The following is a 20000-nucleotide window of genomic DNA, read 5'->3' as shown; positions in this document are numbered from 1 at the left end:
ATACTACATGATTAGAACACTGAATAACAATAACGTTACGGATGAGATCACTTCTAAACAAGATCACTGTACGGATCTTCATGAATAAGATAATTGTACGGATCTTCATGAATAAGATAATTGTACGGATCTTCATGAATAAGATAACTGTACGGATCTTCATGAATAAGATAATTGTACGGATCTTCATGAATAAGATAACGGTACGGATCTTCATGAATAAGATAATTGTACGGATCTTCATGAATAAGATAATTGTACGGATCTTCATGAATAAGATAAATGTTTTATAATTGCTTTATGAAGGAGTACCCCAAGTCATGATTGATTGCATTGTACTGGTAGAAACCAAAGATTGGTAGCTTCCTTTTGGTAGATTAATATCAATATTGATTTCATACTCATTAAAGTTAACCAAGTAAATTGTGATAGCATTAGTGAGATTTGCTTTGTAATCACCGAGTTTTATGAAAGGTGAAGGTAACAAACAGTGATCAATCTCATAACTCCTATAAGGAATAAAAAAGTGAAGAGACGGACAAACACGGACCCCTGGACACACCAGAGGTGGGATCAGGTGCCAAGGAGGAGTAAGCATTCCCTGTCCACCGATCACACCCCTGGACACACCAGAGGTAGGATCAGGTGCCAAGGAGGAGTAAGCATTCCCTGTCCACCGGTGACACTCGCAGTGAGCCCTATATTATAGACATGTGTACCTTGCAGTAAGCTTGGCTGAGCTTCATTTTGTAATCACTGAGTTTCATCACTAACCTTGTAGTAACTTGAATGAGTTTGATTTCATAATCCTAAGTGAGCTCAATTTATTATCATAACTTGCAGTAGCTTGAGTGAGTTTGATTTCATACCTTGCAGTAGCTAGAGTGAGCTTGATTTCCTACCTTGCAGTAGTTTGAGTGAGCTTGATTTCCTACCTTGCAGTAGTTTGAGTGAGTTTGATTTCCTACCTTGCAGTAGTTTGAGTGAGTTTGATTTCCTACCTTGCAGTAGTTTGAGTGAGTTTGATTTCATACCTTGCAGTAGCTAGAGTGAGCTTGATTTCCTACCTTGCAGTAGCTTGAGTGAGTTTGATTTCCTACCTTGCAGTAGCTTGAGTGAGTTTGATTTCCTACCTTGCAGTAGCTTGAGTGAGTTTGATTTCATACCTTGCAGTAGCTTGAGTGAGTTTGATTTCCTACCTTGCAGTAGCTTGAGTGAGCTTGATTTCCTACCTTGCAGTAGTTTGAGTGAGTTTGATTTCCTACCTTGCAGTAGCTTGAGTGAGTTTGATTTCCTACCTTGCAGTAGTTTGAGTGAGTTTGATTTCCTACCTTGCAGTAGTTTGAGTGAGCTTGATTTCCTACCTTGCAGTAGTTTGAGTGAGCTTGATTTCCTACCTTGCAGTAGTTTGAGTGAGCTTGATTTCCTACCTTGCAGTAGTTTGAGTGAGTTTGATTTCCTACCTTGCAGTAGTTTGAGTGAGTTTGATTTCCTACCTTGCAGTAGTTTGAGTGAGTTTGATTTCCTACCTTGCAGTAGTTTGAGTGAGCTTGATTTCCTACCTTGCAGTAGTTTGAGTGAGTTTGATTTCCTACCTTGCAGTAGCTTGAGTGAGCTTGATTTCGTAATCGTCCAGCTGGTTGTCATCTACACAGGACAGCTTGTTCAGCTCACCAACCACCTTCTCTGTTTTGGCCAGCATCTGGTCAGCCTCGTTGTATTTCTTTAAGGAGGCCATGGCACGACCTTCAATGTAGTAGATTTTAAAAAGGACGTCGTAGATATCCGCCTTTTCCTGGTCCGTGGTGTAACTTGTGACGGAGTTTAACATGATGGATTTTGCATTTTCTGTGTGATGTTCAGCCTGCACTGCGTAGGCTAAAGAAGGAAATAAAACAGAACAAATTCAAAAGATCTGAGACAAACAGCAAGCAGTCATAAAGAGATATCATACACAAAGAGCATGCATCACCTTAAAGGGACTGGTTCACGATTTTTGAACAAAATGTTTTTTATTATTGATGTTAGATATTAAAACTATAACTCATTTAATGTTGACAACCAAAATTTTTACTTTCTGAATGCAAGAATAAATCCTATATTTTAGCCTTAAATATGTGTTATGTAAACAAAGACTCGAGTCTTTTTATGTATACAAACAAACAAATGAAATATCAATTTAGTAATATAAAGCATCTTAATTTTGCATAGTCGCACATTTTGACTTTTAGATGACACATTTTGCTCGGAGAATGCTTGAAATGTGAAAGTTAAAATGAACTTAGATCAATATCCATTTCTTTTGAAAATTTCGTAAACAATAACACACCGCAATCTTTGTTTACAAAACAAATAATGAACTCTCTAAAATGAGCTTCTGTGATAATGTATAACCTTGTTTTTTATGTGAAATTTTTAAAACATATCATACAATAGATTTTGATCATTAAAAGTGAAAAATAAAATTTTGGGGAAAATCGTGAATCAGTCCCTTTAAGACATCAACATGAATATTTATTACATTTTACAGGACGCGGTAGCTCAGTGGTAGAGCTTCCTAACTGGGAGTCGCGAGTTCCATGGCCGCCTCAAACTTAAGACGTTAACATAGGTAGTGATTGCTCTTTCGCCAAACGCTTGGCATTTAGAATTGAGAATCACAGGTCTTTCAGATATGACTTTAAGAATTGAGGGCCGGTGTCAAAGGCAGGCAATGGCACATTAAAGAATGCCCTCACTGCTACGGCCTTGAGCCCTAAGCATAGGTTTAAATTTGTATTACTTTACCTACAATTGGTGACGTTTCAATATGAGTAAAAAATTCTTGACGGGTCGTAAAACAAATAATTAATCAATCTATCAACATTAATACTAATCAACACTCGACATCTACACTTGAATGTGTTCCGATGTCTATCAGTACCTTTGGTTTACATGATGTCATACCTTTGAGGTCCAGGTACGCCTCAGCCAGGTTAGCGTGGCTGCGAGCCAGTTTCCAGTGTCCGGCTCCATACAAAATCCGGTTCAGAGCCAGGCATTTTGTCAATTCGGTAATAGCTTTGTCAACCTGAATATTTATAGGAATGTGTAGAACTAGTGACATGATTAAATATGACAACATTACAGTTAAAAAGTTAAGTATGACAGTCTTTATTTTATCTTAATTTTAAAGAGTATCTTATTATGACAAATCATAACAAGAACTTATCGTAATAAAATACTGATTGATACACACACATACAACCGAATTAACAACAAAACTATGCAATAAAGTTTCCACGTCTTACAATACCTCAAAATATACTGTAACTGTAAAGCATTGAAATCCTAGCTGACAATTAATTCATTTTACCCGGTAGCTTTAACCTCCGACCTTCCCTTTTTACCCTGTAGCTTTAACCTCCGACCTTCCCGTTTTACAGCTTTAACCACCGACCTTCCCGTTTTACCCTGTAGCTTTAACCACCGACCTTCCCGTTTTACAGCTTTAACCACCGACCTTCCCGTTTTACCCGGTAGCTTTAACCACCGACCTTCCCGTTTTACCCGGTAGCTTTAATCACCGACCTTCCATTTTAACCCTGTAGCTTTAACCACCGACCTTCCCGTTTAACCCGGTAGCTTTAACCTCCGACCTTGCCGTTTTACAGCTTTAACCTCCGACCTTCCCGATTTACAGCTTTAACCACCAACCTTCCCGTTTTCTGTGAACCTCACAGCTTTCTTCTCTGCTGTCTTTAATTTCTTGTCTGGTGGAGTCATGTTGATTTTAGAACGTCCATTTTTACGTGGTGTGCGGTGCGACCGTCTCTGACTTCTGTGTGTAGGGGGCGCTAATTCCTCGTCTGAGTCTTCGTCCTCCTCAGCAGACCTTAAAGGGTATTTATCGTAATTCGTAATTGACTATGGCAACATACAATTTGTTTTGACTTACTTTACTATTCCATCTAAAGTATAAATATGAAAAATTCCAGATTAATTGATTGAAATTTTATTTACCATGTATCATCCTCAGAATAATCATCGGAGTCATCATGATTTGGAGAATGTCGTCTTGGTGATGACCTGTGCGAACTCGATGGACGATTACGACCTTTAACCTCTACCACCATTGGACCACCAGCACCAAAGCCTAATTCTTCCTCATCAGACATATCTAAAATTAAAAGAAATCTTCATTGCAGCAGAATGTTTGACAAATGTTTAAACCAAACCCGCTACAAAACTATTTACAGTCTGCTGTTTGCTGGATTGTGAGACAGAGGCAAGGGGGTAGTATTTAAAATCGTCTTGATTCTTGGCTATTCACGGTTTTTGATTTCTTATGAAAATACAGTATAATTTGTCCAAACCGGCCTCTGAGTACTCCGGCGTTCTGTCAATTCTGGTCACAAAATTTAGTCCCTAACATTTCTTTAACAAATCCTTTATTAATAATTCCCTGTACTCTGGATACTGCGTATTCTGTATATCGGCCGGCTTACACGGTCCCCACTGCTATTAATGAACTTATATTATCCTGTGTAAACCGGCCCCTCGATGATACACCACTCTAATTGTTACGTCAGTCATATTTGGATTACACGAGAACCCAACTGCTCACAATTAGCTCTAATACGGAACTTTCAGGATATGCCGGAATGACTGATTATATTTGACGTTTATACACCACGGTCACGTGATAATAACCAATTGTAGAGCAAAGTTGACATTGATACATATGGTGTTTCGCTAACAGACAGTCCGTAAAGAGCTATGCACAGTCCCACGATGACGACCCAAGTCATTATTGGTGCTTAGTACCTGAATGTAAATTAGATGAAAGGGAAAAGGTGCATTTAGACACGTATCATTGGATGCAAGGCGTGAAGTTTTACCGATATCCTCAAGATATTCCCTAGATTTATTTCCCGCGCCGACTCACATAATTTAATCAATTGTATTTTTTATATAAAATGGTTGTAGTGATTCCTTTCTTTCAAAGATAGCATTTAAATGCAGGTAATTGATAGCAATTGAAATATTCCATGTTTCTTTACTTAGTTGTTATTGTAATTCGGAAGTGACATGCCCTACAATTATGTTCAACGCGCGATAAAAGTCAGAGTGGATCCATATCTCGAAAGTCCCGTATTATCGCATTTAAACCAGTCACCCCACGATGACCAACCTCTAGGTATATTCGATTGATCACACGCGGTGTACACAAAGGGTGTCTCAAGGGAAGCCTCTTGTAAGTTCAACTGGCTATGAGTCGTAATCATTTTAAAATAAAATCTAATTTTTGGGGATGCACTTTTCAATTTATGACAGCACCAAGCACGAGGTGATGGTGCACGAGCCTCCCCCATAACGACAAAGATGAGAACTGACAATAAAAGACAAAGTTCAATTAATCGATGAATTCGATACATTCTTGGAATCAATCAAAATTGTCAACCACCCAGACATGTTTTCCAAAAGCAGGGTAGACCTCTCGGAGCTCTCCGACGAGTCAGACAGTGATGATATACAGTTAATTAAGTTAGCTCAACTCGACATATCCGGTCGATCACTCGGTATTACATTAGTTTCCGTTTCACAAATTGAGACAGTTAAAAGCGATATTTCCATTAAATACATTTACGACGAAAGCTGGGAAAGAAAATTTTTAGACGAACACAACACAAACTTCACGAACGCACATGATGTAGCACTTGAAGTCGGCAATGATGTAGACAAAATCGACAATTTACCAACAGAAAAGTGCGCGAATAATTCTCAGATTTTTATACTGTTTAATAAAAATTGAAACTTTTTCAAAAGAACACAACAATAAAACACTAGCATTTATATTTTCACATTTTGAATTCTTTTGTGATATAGTAAAACGTTAGCAATCATTACACATGTATGCATAATTTAGACAGCGAATACAAGGGAAGCAACTCTCATACTTTTCAACATTCTGCACTCCGGACTCTGTGTAAACCGGCCAATTTCTTTAGAACCACACACAGCCGGTTTAGACAGATTATACAGTACAATGCATCTCTCAAATATCTGTAGAGTTCTGCTGAGTTGCCTGGCTTAAGCAGTCTCTTTGCACAGAGAACGATATTATTTAGAATTTCAGCACTCCAAAGAATCATGTACAACAAAAAGCTGAACATTTTAACAGAGTTCTCCGTATCTGGGATCATATATGAGAGAATCAACAGGGGTCAACATTAACGTTTGTCCGCTTGTCCGGTACCAGTGGAAAAACATTTCGGACAAGTGAATATTGATGGGCACTTGTCCGATTGGACAAGTCCTTTTTTATGTAAAGAAGTCTCCAAACGATTTTGTGAAAAGTTTATCGGTAGTTGAGAGTCTGAAGTACATGAAAATGAATTTCGATCACGATATCAATCGCTATGTAAACTAGCTGAGTCAAACTCAATCGGGATTGGTGTTCACTTATTGTGTACTACTTTCAATCCATTCTCTACCCAGAGTTCCGTGCACTCCGTGAAGCTTGCGTAATGCGCCCTCTGGTGAGAGAATACTTTCAATCATCCATGGATCTTACGAAGTCATTAATTCAAGATAGGATTAGTCTAGATAAAATTTTGTTTTTATGTGTTTGTTGTTTTTATCAAGAGAATAAGATAAAAAAAAGAAAAGATGAATCAAGCAGGTATAAAAATAGACTATATAGAGCTCTATATTAAGTAAATTAAATAGTTTTCAAGCAGTCTTCGAGGCCAGTAAAATCGGGATCGGGCTTCTTAAAATATTAAACCCAGGAGTCCGGCGGGCCTGTAAATGTTTTCTTATATGTTCTGTATATATTACAAATAAAGCACGAGATTGACTCAGACTAAATGTCATGACTTAGTAGTCAAATTTCGCATAGAAAAACGATCAACCATGCTGCCTTTTCTGAAGTATAGGGAGGGGGCTCGTCCAGGAAATTCAAAACCACCCAAGCGTATTTCATAATCACAACCATCCGATAAAAAAACCCCCAAAAAACCTATCGTACGAGGAGAAAAGAGTGAAAATTCATGCCCCATTGGACCGAGGATAGGCCTTGGCTAACATTTGATTCTGGAGAAAACAAAATGTTTTGTACGCGGTGTATACAAAACAAAGTTGAACATGAGCTGCTGATGTATCTACGAGATTAATATGTTGAAAAATAAAATAAGACAATCCTTTTAATGTCAGTTGTTCTCTAACTATGATCATCTTGACCTGTATTTTCCTACAGTAGAACATGCATATATCTATAGTGTAGAATCAGAAAATGACATGTGGTCAAATTAGAAAAAAACATGTTGGGCCTGTAAAATATTGTTCGGGCTTGCACAATTATTATACTGGGAGGCCCGAAGGGCCTGTGCTTTACAAAGTTTTTCGTGACGACTGAGTTGATAATATTAGATCCTTTTTTTTTAAAATTTCGGACAAGTGAAGTTGAAGTTCGGACAAGTAAACATCGTTGTCCCTTGTCCGAATGGACAAGTAGGGAAAAAGTTAATGTTGAGCCCGGCCCTGATCAATGGGATGTAAGCACCTACATCAGAACGTCACAACACAACTTTAGCCTTGTGGCAATAAAAGCAGATTATTGTGAAGTCTAATCGTTGTCAATAGAAAACTATACCTCACCTTATCTTTTGATTATTTTTCGTCACTTAAGTTCAAACCATGCACGTGTAATTTTTCGATATTTATCAAAATTGCTGCTTAGCAATATTTTTTGTTTATGATTTTTCCGCCATCTTGGATTTTAGTTAGGTTGGACTTAAAATAAGTGGCATCGGCTGAAATTGCTCCCTTCAATAAATTATTCTTATATTGTATAGCTCACACGAATATTGAAATTGGGTTACTGTTGCAAAGTTCAACAAATTATTCAAAAACTTTGCTCCGAAGTATATCATGTACGACTTACCAACGAATGGATAGCAACAAACATGGCGAACACGGGTCTCTCACAACTGGTACGTTTCATTTCGTGTGGTTTTTGTACCTATCTATCAGTGATAACATCTGGTTGATTTGCTCTTAATTACAATATATTTGTGTACTCGTTAGAGAAAATACACCCATGGATTTTTTGTGGTCAATTCAGACAAGAATGCAATGCCTAGGCTAAGCTACGGAAACAGCAGGTGCTATCCAGTGCTTGCTTAATTTTACATTTCCAAGAATATTTGATTATCATCGAAAGTCTATGACCTACAAATGTAATTGTATACATATCTAAACTGCCATAGATAATTTTTGAAGCATAATGTTCAAGAGATTATGTAATTTGTAAACTTTGCTTCAGTCTTCAACTTTGTGATTACCAATGTTCACTTCATCTCAGGGAATCTGTGTATGTCCCACAGGTCACGTGGTCACTCACTGCTTCCAGTTAGGTGCACCTAATACCCTACTATAATTACACTTTATTTGTAATTCATATCAAAGCATATTTAAAAGTAGCCCCTGGCCTCACCACAGTTAGACAGGCCCCTGGCCTCACTACAGTTAGACAGGACCCCGGCCTTGCCACAGTTAGACAGGACCCCAGCCTCACCACAGTTAGACAGTCCCCTGGCTTCACCACAGTTAGACAGGCCCCCGGCCTCACCACAGTTAGACAGGCCCCCGGCCTCACCACAGTTAGACAGACCCCCGGCCTCACCACAGTTAGACAGACCCCCGGCCTCACCAAAGTCAGAATGCCTCCCATATACCGGTATTGTAGCAGAAAATTTCAGAATTGATCCAAAATTATTATAAAATCACTAAAGAATGAACGCATTCACAGTGATTTTCCTACATTTTTAATAAGGGTCCTGTGGCTTTCGAATTGGGAAAAATTGTCGACATTTCAGTCAAATTGGGAAAAATCTATTTTTATCGTATATAAGTTTTAAAATCATATCAAACATAATATTATCTTTATTTTACACATCTAATTTTCTCTAACCTTCTAAAATTTTCAACTATTCTATCTAAATCATCATTCCCATTACTCATTGTTAAGTCTTGTGTATATAATTCACATCGAATGTTTATTTTTTTTTCAAATACGTTTTCCTTTCATAATTCTGTTATTGGGAAAAATGCAAGCTAAATTGGGGGAAAATTGGCAATTTTTAGGAGGGGAAAGGGCCGAAATTCGGACCCAAAATGGGCCTTAAAAAATCACTGATTCATGAATTAAAAGTTAAAATTTAATACAACTGTAGTAGTTGGACATTCTGCCACTACTATTGTTATGTTCTTTTTACTTCGCGTTGTGTGTTTTTTTTTTTTAATGATGATACATGTTATGTAAAGTATTCAACCCTTTAGATATTTCCAGGTAAGTTTGAGTCCGCCTAGAGTGAGGCTAGTAATAAAATAATAAATAAAGTTTTAAACCTTTAATAAAGTTCAACAATTGTATGATAAATACCAAAATAATAATCCCGGGGAATGAATGTGGCTTGAAAGAAAAATATAACTAAATTGGAAAAAAAAGAAACAATAATCAAAAATACAGGGTGAGGCAACTCCTGATATTTATCTTGTTGCAAGGTTGGGCTCAGCAGAAGCCCCGAGCACGGTTGTGCTCGGGTTTAAATACTATTCTTAACAAAAAGAATGAAAGTAAAAGTTACCTGTAATATGATTTGATAATAAATCTAGAAGTAACCAATGAGAAGTTTTGTAATAAAATACATTTGAAAATAAAAGATAACTCTCTTCCTGTTTCATGAAATAAACAACTCGAATATGAAGATCGAAATTTACGTAGACAAGTAAGTAAAAATAATGAAATGGAGATAATATAGACCAATACTACCACACAACTAACCTCATTCAACATGGATAGTTCATAAGTCTCTATCACCACAAAAGAATCTTTAAATGGTATTGTAAACTGAAAGCTTTAAAATGTAAATTTTTTCAATTCAAATTGATGCCATTTTACCGAAAACTATCATCAGAACACCCTGCTTTTTTCGAAAACGACTGCTCAATGTCAGAAGAAACACCCACTACCATATAGAAGCAGTGAAACGTAGCTTTTGCAAAGAGCTTGAAGACAGAAAGTGTATGATGTGCAGTGGACACAGAATTACCCTGTAGAATTGAGAGATGAACAGGCAGGACTAATCAGTGCTAGAGGGAAAAGATGTGATGCCAGGGCGATCTGGTTAATTTTCTTCATTCAATTTGCAATTTTCGATTCTTCAAAAGAAGAATATTAAACCTTCATATTGATTTAATTTGACATTACCATCATTAAACTGGTTCTGTAGGACATTATCATTTGAACGGTGGAACATTCTTATTCTAAAGTTGCATTGATAGTGAAAAATGAACCCTTCTTGTTCAGTATCTTAAATATACCGGCAATTTGAATGGAGATAGTGACGAGAATGTTTCTTTGTGTACTCGTGAAAATAACGTTTTAATGTTGAAAAATACGGTTTAATTCAGCCTTCGCGTACCCTACTTTTAACTTTGGATTTAGTGGAAACACGGGTACCTGTGGATATGATTATATACCCACCCCCACCCCAATTCCTACCCCCACCCACCCCTTAAGTTTACAAACAAACAAAAAATTATAGCATTGAGTATGACCATTTTCATTTAGTCACTCATTTTACTATAATCTAATTTTACTTGTAACATGCAATTTCATTGGTTCATTGACTTTAATATCATATTGACAAAGTTAGGCACGCTCTGTGACATCACAGGAATGATGTCACAATACGTTTGGCTATTTTGTTTCCATTTTGTTATGGCGATATTGGTCAGACTCCTTTAAAATTATTAAAATATTTTCTTTAGAATTGACAGGGTTTGACACTAAGGCACGTCCGACCGACCGAGTCTACTAAATGATAGGTCCGGTCGGGTAAAATGTTGATTTACTAGTCCGACTGGTCGTGTTAAAAAATAAACAAGAAACTTTACTTTAAACCGTAAGATATTTTATTCTTAACTAAAAGAAAATAATTGTAAAGAGTTTGCAAGCAATCTTGAACCGTGTGATGGAATAATCTTTATTTTTAGTTCTAATAAATAAGTCGCGGTCGGAAGTGATGTTTTACGACATCTACTAGACGCTAATTTTAAACGGTTTATTTGAATTTACTATAATAAAGTGTTTATCAAGTCAATAAATTACGTCGTAAACAGCTATTTATCAGTGTTGACATATGTGCGGGAATGTCTCTATATTTAAATACGACTTCTCGTCCACAAGGAAAGACGTCCCAGGAGAAAAAAGAAAAGGTTAGGAAGAAACAAAGCAGGGATTATGAAATATAAATTAAATAAAAAGCCGGTTGAGGCCATTTTATGCTAAATAGACTAAAGCATATCCGTGTCGGGTAGAATTTAAAGAAACAGAAAACGTGTTTGAAAATCAAATGGAATGACGAGACTTAATTAAGATATTTTTGAGACAATTAAATACGTTTTGGTTCAAACTTAACATTTGTCATTTAAATGAAGTATTTAAATATGGAGAAACTATCAGGGGGGGGGGGGGGGGGGGTCCTGGAAAGTTGGTCAGGGCTAGTGGATATAAAGTCAGGTCTAGTAAAAATCATTTGAAGTAGCCCGACTGGTCTAGTGCTGAAAAAAGTAAATGTCAAAGCCTGATTGATCATTAAATTATATCAATATAAGACAGTTTATGCTATTGTATAAACCATTCTGCAGTATATTATGTGGAATCTGCCCCCAACTTACTTTATATCGTATAAAATGAGCAAAAATTATACTTGCCATTCCTTAAGTACATATATACATCAATATACGTAAAAAATGCTGTATTATTTATGTGAGAGTTGATTGTCTGTGTAAGAGTTGACTAACATCTGATTGTCAATCAACACCGCACACATGATAAATCAATGCATAAATATATGTATAGATATTCTCTATATTACATTACTTTATGTCTATAGATATTTTCTATATTACGTACCTTACTCTATGCATAGATATTTTCTATTTTCAGTATTCCATAATATTCAAGCAGGAAAATGGTAAGCTCAGTTTCCCAGAATATTTCTTCAGATTGAATTTTACACACTCAGGCTGTTCACTTAGATAGTCAGGCAATTTTATCAACTTATTGAATTGTCAGAATACTTATTACGGACAATATTGATTTGTGAATTGGAAAAGTTTAAAAGGATTCCATCTTACAGTATTAGATTTTCAGTGATGATTTTTCGATAGTTTAACAGCTGATTTCCATGTTTTACTAGCCCATGAAGACAGCATTTGGAGTTGTGCGTGGGAACAGAGCGATCGAGACCGATCGGAAAACATTATCACCGGAGGCATCGATGACCTGGTCAAAATATGGAAATGGTAAATCTAACTAGTTTAAAGTTGGTAAACACTTTCTCTTGTTATTGTGAAAATGTTTGTGTGACCATTGACCCATAAAGAAACACATATGAAATGATGAAAAAGTCTATGGATATTCAAAAAGTCCATGTATTTTTTTTTTTAAAAAGTCATTGAATATTTTTAAAAAAATCAAAAAATGTTCAAAAATGGCCACAGAATATTTAAAAAAGACAAGAAATATTTAAAAAGTTCATGAATTTTTGTTAAAAAAATCAATGTTTAAAAAATGGTCATTGAATATTAAAAAAAAAAAAACCCCAATAATTTTTCAAAATCCTTGTTATTGTGGAGATGATGTCAGTTTGTGTGATTACAGGACTGGAGAAAAGTTGGAGCTAAGACACACCCTGGAAGGTCACCAGCTCGGGGTCGTCTCCGTGGATATGAACCTGAGTGGCACATGTATGTATTTTACACAGGGAGCCTGCTGTACATTCTGAAAATCTCTAATCAGGAGGTTGAACTGTGGTGGAAAATTTCCAGTGTACCTTTCTGTGTTTAAAAATTTCCATTGTATTTTGTTTTTCTTTATAATGTTTAGCATGGTGTGCTGTTGTTACATCACTTGTGATTTTAGCCTGTACCAACATCGTCTAATTTCAGTGGCTGCGTCGAGCAGCTTAGACAGCCATGTGCGGGTTTGGGATGTAGACACGGGAAAATGTATCAAAAGTATGGAGGCGGGGCCAGGTGAGTGTTCATATGACGTGTGTGTATCGATAGTGAAGATAATGAATATATAATGTGTGTGTATCATCGCAGTATTATGAAAGCCATATAATGAAAGAAACGATGTATCATCGCAGTATTATGAAACAACCAATCACACCACACTCCACCTATCAATGAAACTGTATATACAATATTGACATTTCCATGCAATTCTGTGTCCATGAAAATTCATTAAACAATTCATGTGTTTAAAGCTGTTAATTGCTTTTGCAGTTGATGCTTGGACCATCAGTTTTTCTCCGGATTCCAGGATTTTAGCAACAGGAAGTCACAGTGGGAAAATTAACCTGTTCGGGGTTGAGTCTGGGCGTAAAGAAGAATCTCTAGACACCAGGGGGCGCTTCACATTAAGTATTGCTTATGTAAGTTAATTATCCTTTTTGCAAATTTATATAAAATCCTTTACATATACAAGAGATAATGATTTGTATATAATGAATGAAAAGATATTACTCTGCCTCAGTGTATTTATTTGTGGTATGCTGCAAAATAGCTTGACATTCTGGAAAAAAGTGATATCTTAAAATTGTTGTTTAAATTTTTGTCATTAACAACACTCTTAAATTTTCATGTTTTCTAATTTGCTTTCAACTCGAGGATTTGTAACTCTGTTGTTTTGGAATTTGGTTTTCAGAGTCCTGATGGGAAATTAATCGCGTCCGGTGCAATAGATTGGTGCAATAGATGGGATCGTTAATATTTTTTGAATTTTGTTTTCAGAGTCCTGATGGGAAATTAACCGCGTCCGGTGCAATAGATTGGTGCAATAGATGGGATCGTTAATATTTTTTGAATTTTGTTTACAGAGTCCTGATGGGAAATTAATCGCGTCCGGTGCAATAGACGGGATTATTAACATCTTTGACACACAGACAGGAAGGCTAATTCACACACTTGAAGGTAATTCTCAGCAAACATTTAAGGCTGATTGTCTCTCTGATAAGGGACATAACTCTAACATCAGAATTTTGTTTGTTTTTATATTTGTTTTATAAGATGATTGTGGATTGTGGTAAATCTGACTTGAATGGTGTACAAAGGCTACATATTTCATATGTGGTTGGAAATTATTCTTGGAAATCATTATGGTCAAAGGAAAATTACAATTTAGAGTATGCAGGGAGGAGGGCATTGTCAAATGAAATAGGTGATGTTTACACCTGTTGTTACCATGTGGAACTCGAAATACAATCAACATTTACACGGATATTATTGTAATCATACTTAAACACTTAATGGCAATGCATTTTTACAAATTAAATCTAGGTTAATGTTTCCTGAATAAATAGATACAGCTTTAATGCTTTATTTGTATGTTTACTTTACGACCCACTCAAGAAATTTAATGCTTAGAGATGTCACCAGCTTAAGATGAAGTTCCATGAACTTTGACCTAGGTATGGGTCTTGCGGTCCTAGGTATGGGGCGTGTGGTCATAGTCCTAGGTATGGGGCGTGTGGTCCTAGGTATGGGGCTTGTGGTCATAGGTATGGGGCTTGTGGTCATACATGTAGGTATGGGGCTTGTGGTCGTAGTCCTAGGTATGGGGCTTGTGGTCATAGTCCTAGGTATGGGGCTTGTGGTCGTAGGTATGGGGCATGTGGTCGTAGGTATGGGGCGTGTGGTCGTAGGTATGGAGCGTGTGGTCGTAGGTATGGGTCTTGTGGTCGTAGGTATAGGGCTTGTGGTCCTAGGTATGGGGCTTGTGGTCATAGCTTTTGATGTGAATGAAATGGGGCTTGTTACAGTTTTCTATTTTTGATTTCAGGTCACGCCAAACCAATCCGGTCGTTGTGTTTTTCACCAGATTCTCAGCTGTTGGTAACTGGTTCTGATGATAACCAGATTAAGATCTATGATGTGTAAGTATTCACGGAACGCCAGGTTTATATGAACCCGGTTCTGATAATAACCAGATTAAGATCTATAATGTGTAAGTATTCACGGAACGCCAGGTTTATATGAACCCGGTTCTGATGATCTATGATGTGTGAGTATTTACGGAACGCCAGGTTTATATGAACCCGGTTCTGATGATAACCAGATTAAGATCTATGATGTGTGAGTATTCACGGAACACTAGGTTTATATGAACCCGGTTCTGATTTAAGTACACCTGTACTATGCAATCAATCGTTTTTGTGGGCATCCTATTGGGTGGATTTTGTCGATATTTCATTTTGTTGAGAGATGATCAATATGCTTCCCTTATGAGCAGAAACTGAACTTTTTGTTTCACATTAGAAAAAAAATGGAAAAACAGCAAATTAGATATTAGGCCAAAAATATACTTACAATCTTATTAAAACCTTTTGAAAGTTTTACATAAATATCTATAACAAAAGAGTTGCCTCATTTACATAAATAAACAAATATGAAATAAATTCCAGGCAGTTCCTTTTCACTGGATGTGGTGGGACCTGAGAAACTGTTAATTTTTTTTGGCCTAACTCCGTAATTTCTTATTTCAGACAACATGCTAACTCCGTCGGGACTTTGTCTGGGCACGGGTCCTGGATCCTCAATGTAGATTTCTGTCCGGACAATACTCACTTTGTGTCGAGGTTGGTACTCAGAAATTTTTAATTTTAGATGTCGATTTCAGCATTTTGTATTTCTACACATATTACAAATAGATTTAGGAGATATACATAAATATATCGTATTTGTTGGTAAATATTTTCCTGATTTATGATTTTGTTAGCACAAGATATGTGTTTGATTTTATGCAAGATGAGCATGAAAGATTTTAGTAAGACACTCTGTAATAACAGAGGAAAATAAGCTTTATTTGAATTTGATTGAGGACGTTTTATGCTTTCATATTAAATTTTTAAATAAAAACATTCTCCACACTTGCCTAATTTTTCTGGATGATTATTTTGATTTGTATATTTTTTCCTGCAGTTCATCAGATAAGACAGTCAAAATATGGAATGCCGGCAGCCGGCAGTGTGTCCACACGTTCTACGATCATTCCGACCAGGTCAGTATCCGTCAGAGAGAGGCTGCTCCACCCAGAAAGGGGGGGGGGGGGTGGGAGAGGGGGAAATCACTCAGAGGGTGGGGGGGGGGGTCCATTTGGTTGAAACGTATTGACGTGTATAAATTGTATCATGTCTAAGCATCTATATCTATATGAAGTAAATTTTATTTTGGTTGTGATACATTATACAGTCTACTTTTACACTATCAGTTGGTGGCGGGAGATCCAATTTTTCATGGGGAGGATCCAAGGAGAGGGAGGTGTAGAGTTTTGTATATTTATTTAATGCCAAAGTATACATGGAATAATTGTTATATAGGGAAAGAAGTATAGATTCACCAAAATCTGCTCTTCTAATGATGCCTCTTTGTGATCAATGAATGGGACAACATGTGTGGAATAATTTTCAAAACAGGCATTCTCCACAATGAGGAGCAGAATTAATGAGAAGCACATCAGTCATGTATTGTAACTATTGATCCGTGCCGGGTTAATTTCTGTTCAATGAATGTGCAGTCAAACTTTGTTATCTCAAACTCGATGGATCAAGAAAAAACTTAGAAATATCCGAAGATTTGAGATATCGAGGGGGAAAGAATAAGTGTTTGTGACTTTCGACTTACTTCGACATACCCATGGTATTCGAGATATCGGTGTTCGAGAAACCGAAAATCAACTGTATATTTAGATCTATACACAACTGTATTTATATTTACATACATTTGATCTATACACATTTGTTTTTTACTTTGTAGGTATGGAGTGCAAAATACAATTGTGCAGGGTCCAAAATCGTGTCCGTATCAGATGACCGTGCTGTACACATTTACGACTGTCCACCGGTCTGAGGCTGACCATCATATCATCTGATCATCATCTACATTGTCACATCTTTCTCATCGTCCTTGTCATCAGACAGTATTTTTAATGAAGAACTATATAAGACTTCCAACCACTGGCTTATGAAGCCATTATGTTATTGTGTGATAACCGACACCTCTGTAATGAAGACGGTAACGAGTTATAACGGGGGGGGGGGGGGGGGTTATCTCCTGTACAATAACGAGTTATAACAGAGGGGGGGGGGGTATCTGCTGTACAATAACGAGTTATAACAGAAGGGGGGGGGGGGGGGGGTATCTGCTGTACATGTCTATCGTGTTTTGGATTATGTAGAATCATTTCAGTAACACTGTGATGTAAACCAGTGAATTATTTTGGCTTTAAAGCTGACAAAATGCGTCACAACACTTGATTTACATCATTCAACAATGCATGATTTTTTTCCTCGTCTTTATTTAGAAACAGGTACTTGCATGACCCCCTTACTCAGTCTTAAGCAGTTGACCAAATTTAATGACCCGCCCCCGTCTTCTAGCGTGAGGTATATTGACAGCTGACAAATTCAGCAAGTTACTGGGTCTGAACAATCGCAGCGGTTCTGAAATGATTCTATTTTATATGTATTTTTGTACAGGAGAGTTTTTTCATTCACATAACTAGAATAAATGAATGAATTTGAATACAGCAGTGTGATTGGTTAGTTTTGTATCCATCGAAATCATGTATAACTAAGGTCATGCGTAACCTATAATCATTTATTTACAAAATCATGCGTAACCTATAATCATTTATTTACAAGGTCATGCGTAACCTATAATCATTTATTTACAAGGTCATGCGTAACCAATAATCATTTATTTACAAGGTCATGCGTAACCAATAATCATTTATTTACAAAGTCATGCGTAACCTATAATCATTTATTTACAAAGTAAACCGCTTACATTCACTGTATTTTTCTTTTATCGCTTACATTCACTGTATCTCCGTTTTATCGCTTACACTTTAAAATGGACTGTAACAGAGAGTGTAAAATAACACGCACAAGTCCTTGTTCAATGTCGGATCTAGAGGATGAGCCGTCGTGGATTTAGAGGGGGACTCGAGCCTTCCCCTTTCCTTAGTATCCATAAAAAAGATTTAGAAAAATAGAACAACAGCAAAAGCATAAGATTTGACATTATACACACAAACAAGTGCATAAATGATTCAATGGTGTTATATTGATTTTATTAAGAATAAAGTACAGCTAGAATAACCCTTGACAGTAACCAAAAGAACCAAAGCCCTGGAGACTACAGGCCCTCTGTCAGTCTATACCCCTTCCCCCTTCTTTTTAGTCCCCTACCGACGAAGTCGAAGGGACTTGAAGCTTGCACTCCGTCAATCCGGTAAATCAGTTTTCCACAATTTTTCTCTGTTCTTGCAGATATTTATTTCATATTTGGCACATTGCTTTGCCATAACAAGTTACAGACCCAGTTGAAGTTTTGTCTCAGTCCTTTGATTTTTTACTAAGTTATGGCCCTTGGACTTAGAAAAACAGCATGAATTCAGTCTTCTGGACTTTTTTGTGCTAGTAGATATTCATTTGATATTCGGTTCATTGCTTAGTACAAGTTGCAGATTAATTTTAATTTTTTCTTGGTCTAGTCTTTGTACCTGAGTTGTAGTTCATTTCCAACCATTCATACCCTGGTTCCCTTTTATCATAACCTACATTATGAACTACGAATATTGTTGCGGTCCAATAATTTTTGCCACCGGTAGGAACTATATGTTGCTATGCGATACTCTCAGAATGCGTGTTTTAACAAATCCTGGATCCGCCACTGGAAAGGTATGGGTGTTGCAACCCCAACCCTTCCTACTGTGGAGCAACCCCAAACCTCCCTTCTTTAGAGCATTTTAAAACAAATACACCCCCCCCCCCCCATAATGGCCAGATGGTCAATGTCACAAGGACAAATATCTTGGTACCAGTAGAAAGATCTTGTCACAAGAAATTCTCATGTGCAGTGTGAAAGCTCTAATATTTACCATTTAGAAGTTATAACCAATGTCGTCTTTTTTAAGTAGGTCAAATGCCAAGGTCAAAAGGTTTACTATGGTAAAAACATTGATACATTGATTTCCAGGGAAAGGTCTTGTCACAAGGAATACTCATGTGAAATATCAAAGCTCTAGCACTCACTGTTTAAAAGTTATTATTACCCTGGGTGGGGTGGGGGGGGGTACTGTTTTTGTCCCGTCTGTCATAAACTTTAGCCATGCTAATAACTTTTAAACAGTGAGTGCTAGAGCTTTGATATTTTACATGAGTATCGGGAGGGTGGGGTGGTACTGTTTTTGTCCCATCTGTCATAAACTTTAGCCATGCTAATAACTTTTAAACAGTGAGTGCTAGAGGTCATTTACTGCCATGTTTGGGTTTTTATCCCATCCACCAATCCCCTTTAGGAGGCGGAAGAGGTACAAATTTGGGGCCCGATAAATGCATCCTTTAGAGGGGCATTAACTGAGAAAATTATGATACCAGACGGAAGCAATGTTTTTCTCAAAATCTCTAAATGGCCTAGGAATATATATTAATGACTGATAAAAACATTATCATATATACTTGGTAATGATTATGCAGATTCTGCGCTGTGTGATACGGGTGACGTCACAACAGCCGATATCAACGACCGAAAATCCATATCACATGTCAGACCGGCGTGCAAAAATGCATATCAAGCTGGAAATTACGTATTCGCTCGTAAAAGTCAACGTATCGATCGGTGTTTTTACCATAGTAAATCAATGTTTTTACCATAGTAAATCAATGTTTTTACTGTATCAATGTTTTTACTGTAGTAAATCAATGTTTTTACTGTAGTAAATCAATGTTTTTACTGTATCAATGTTTTTACCATAGTAAATCAATGTTTTTACCATAGTAAATCAATGTTTTTACTGTATGAGAGTTTTTACCGTGGTTTGTTATAATTGATATATCAAAGTTTGGTGGGTTTTTTTTTTTACTAGAGTAGGCCTAGAT

At 36.8% G+C, this 20000-nt stretch overlaps 2 protein-coding genes across 2 annotated transcripts in view; one reads left to right on the top strand and one right to left on the bottom strand.

Annotated features, from left to right (window-relative positions):
* LOC125661990 (tetratricopeptide repeat protein 23-like) overlaps positions 1 to 7764 on the bottom strand; it is a 20769-nt gene extending 13005 nt beyond the window's left edge. Inside the window, exons 1-5 of the mRNA XM_048894158.2 lie at positions 7642 to 7764; positions 4003 to 4159; positions 3697 to 3874; positions 2947 to 3070; positions 1596 to 1878 (exon numbers count right to left, since the gene is read on the bottom strand). Coding sequence (XP_048750115.2) covers positions 1596 to 1878; positions 2947 to 3070; positions 3697 to 3874; positions 4003 to 4157 — 740 coding nt within the window. The 5' untranslated portion in view covers positions 4158 to 4159; positions 7642 to 7764. The remainder of the gene's footprint in view (positions 1 to 1595; positions 1879 to 2946; positions 3071 to 3696; positions 3875 to 4002; positions 4160 to 7641) is intronic.
* A 158-nt stretch (positions 7765 to 7922) lies between these two features.
* On the top strand, positions 7923 to 17640 carry LOC125662789 (SKI8 subunit of superkiller complex protein-like). The gene is made up of 11 exons (XM_048895139.2): positions 7923 to 7976; positions 11999 to 12026; positions 12252 to 12357; positions 12716 to 12801; positions 13003 to 13089; positions 13345 to 13493; positions 13938 to 14031; positions 14900 to 14993; positions 15603 to 15695; positions 16039 to 16117; positions 16873 to 17640. Exons 1-11 carry the CDS (start codon positions 7950 to 7952, stop codon positions 16963 to 16965), a joined length of 936 nt encoding a protein of 311 aa, XP_048751096.1. The 5' UTR covers positions 7923 to 7949; the 3' UTR covers positions 16966 to 17640.
* The last annotated feature ends 2360 nt before the right edge of the window (positions 17641 to 20000 follow it).

The sequence above is a fragment of the Ostrea edulis genome, chromosome 8 (genome assembly GCF_947568905.1).
Source record: "Ostrea edulis chromosome 8, xbOstEdul1.1, whole genome shotgun sequence".
Lineage (NCBI taxonomy): Eukaryota > Metazoa > Mollusca > Bivalvia > Ostreida > Ostreidae > Ostrea > Ostrea edulis.
Note: the sequence above shows the minus strand (reverse complement) of the source record. Positions and strands in the feature narration are given on the sequence as shown.

What these genes read in the sequence shown, in the direction of transcription:
- LOC125662789 (XM_048895139.2), top strand. Translation starts at nt 7,950, where the DNA reads ATGGCGAACACGGGTCTCTCACAACTG. An exon ending in GCTAATTCACACACTTGAAG is followed by an intron (nt 14,032 to 14,899) that starts GTAATTCTCAGC and finishes TTTTGATTTCAG; the next exon opens with GTCACGCCAAACCAATCCGG. An exon ending in TCTACGATCATTCCGACCAG is followed by an intron (nt 16,118 to 16,872) that starts GTCAGTATCCGT and finishes TTTACTTTGTAG; the next exon opens with GTATGGAGTGCAAAATACAA.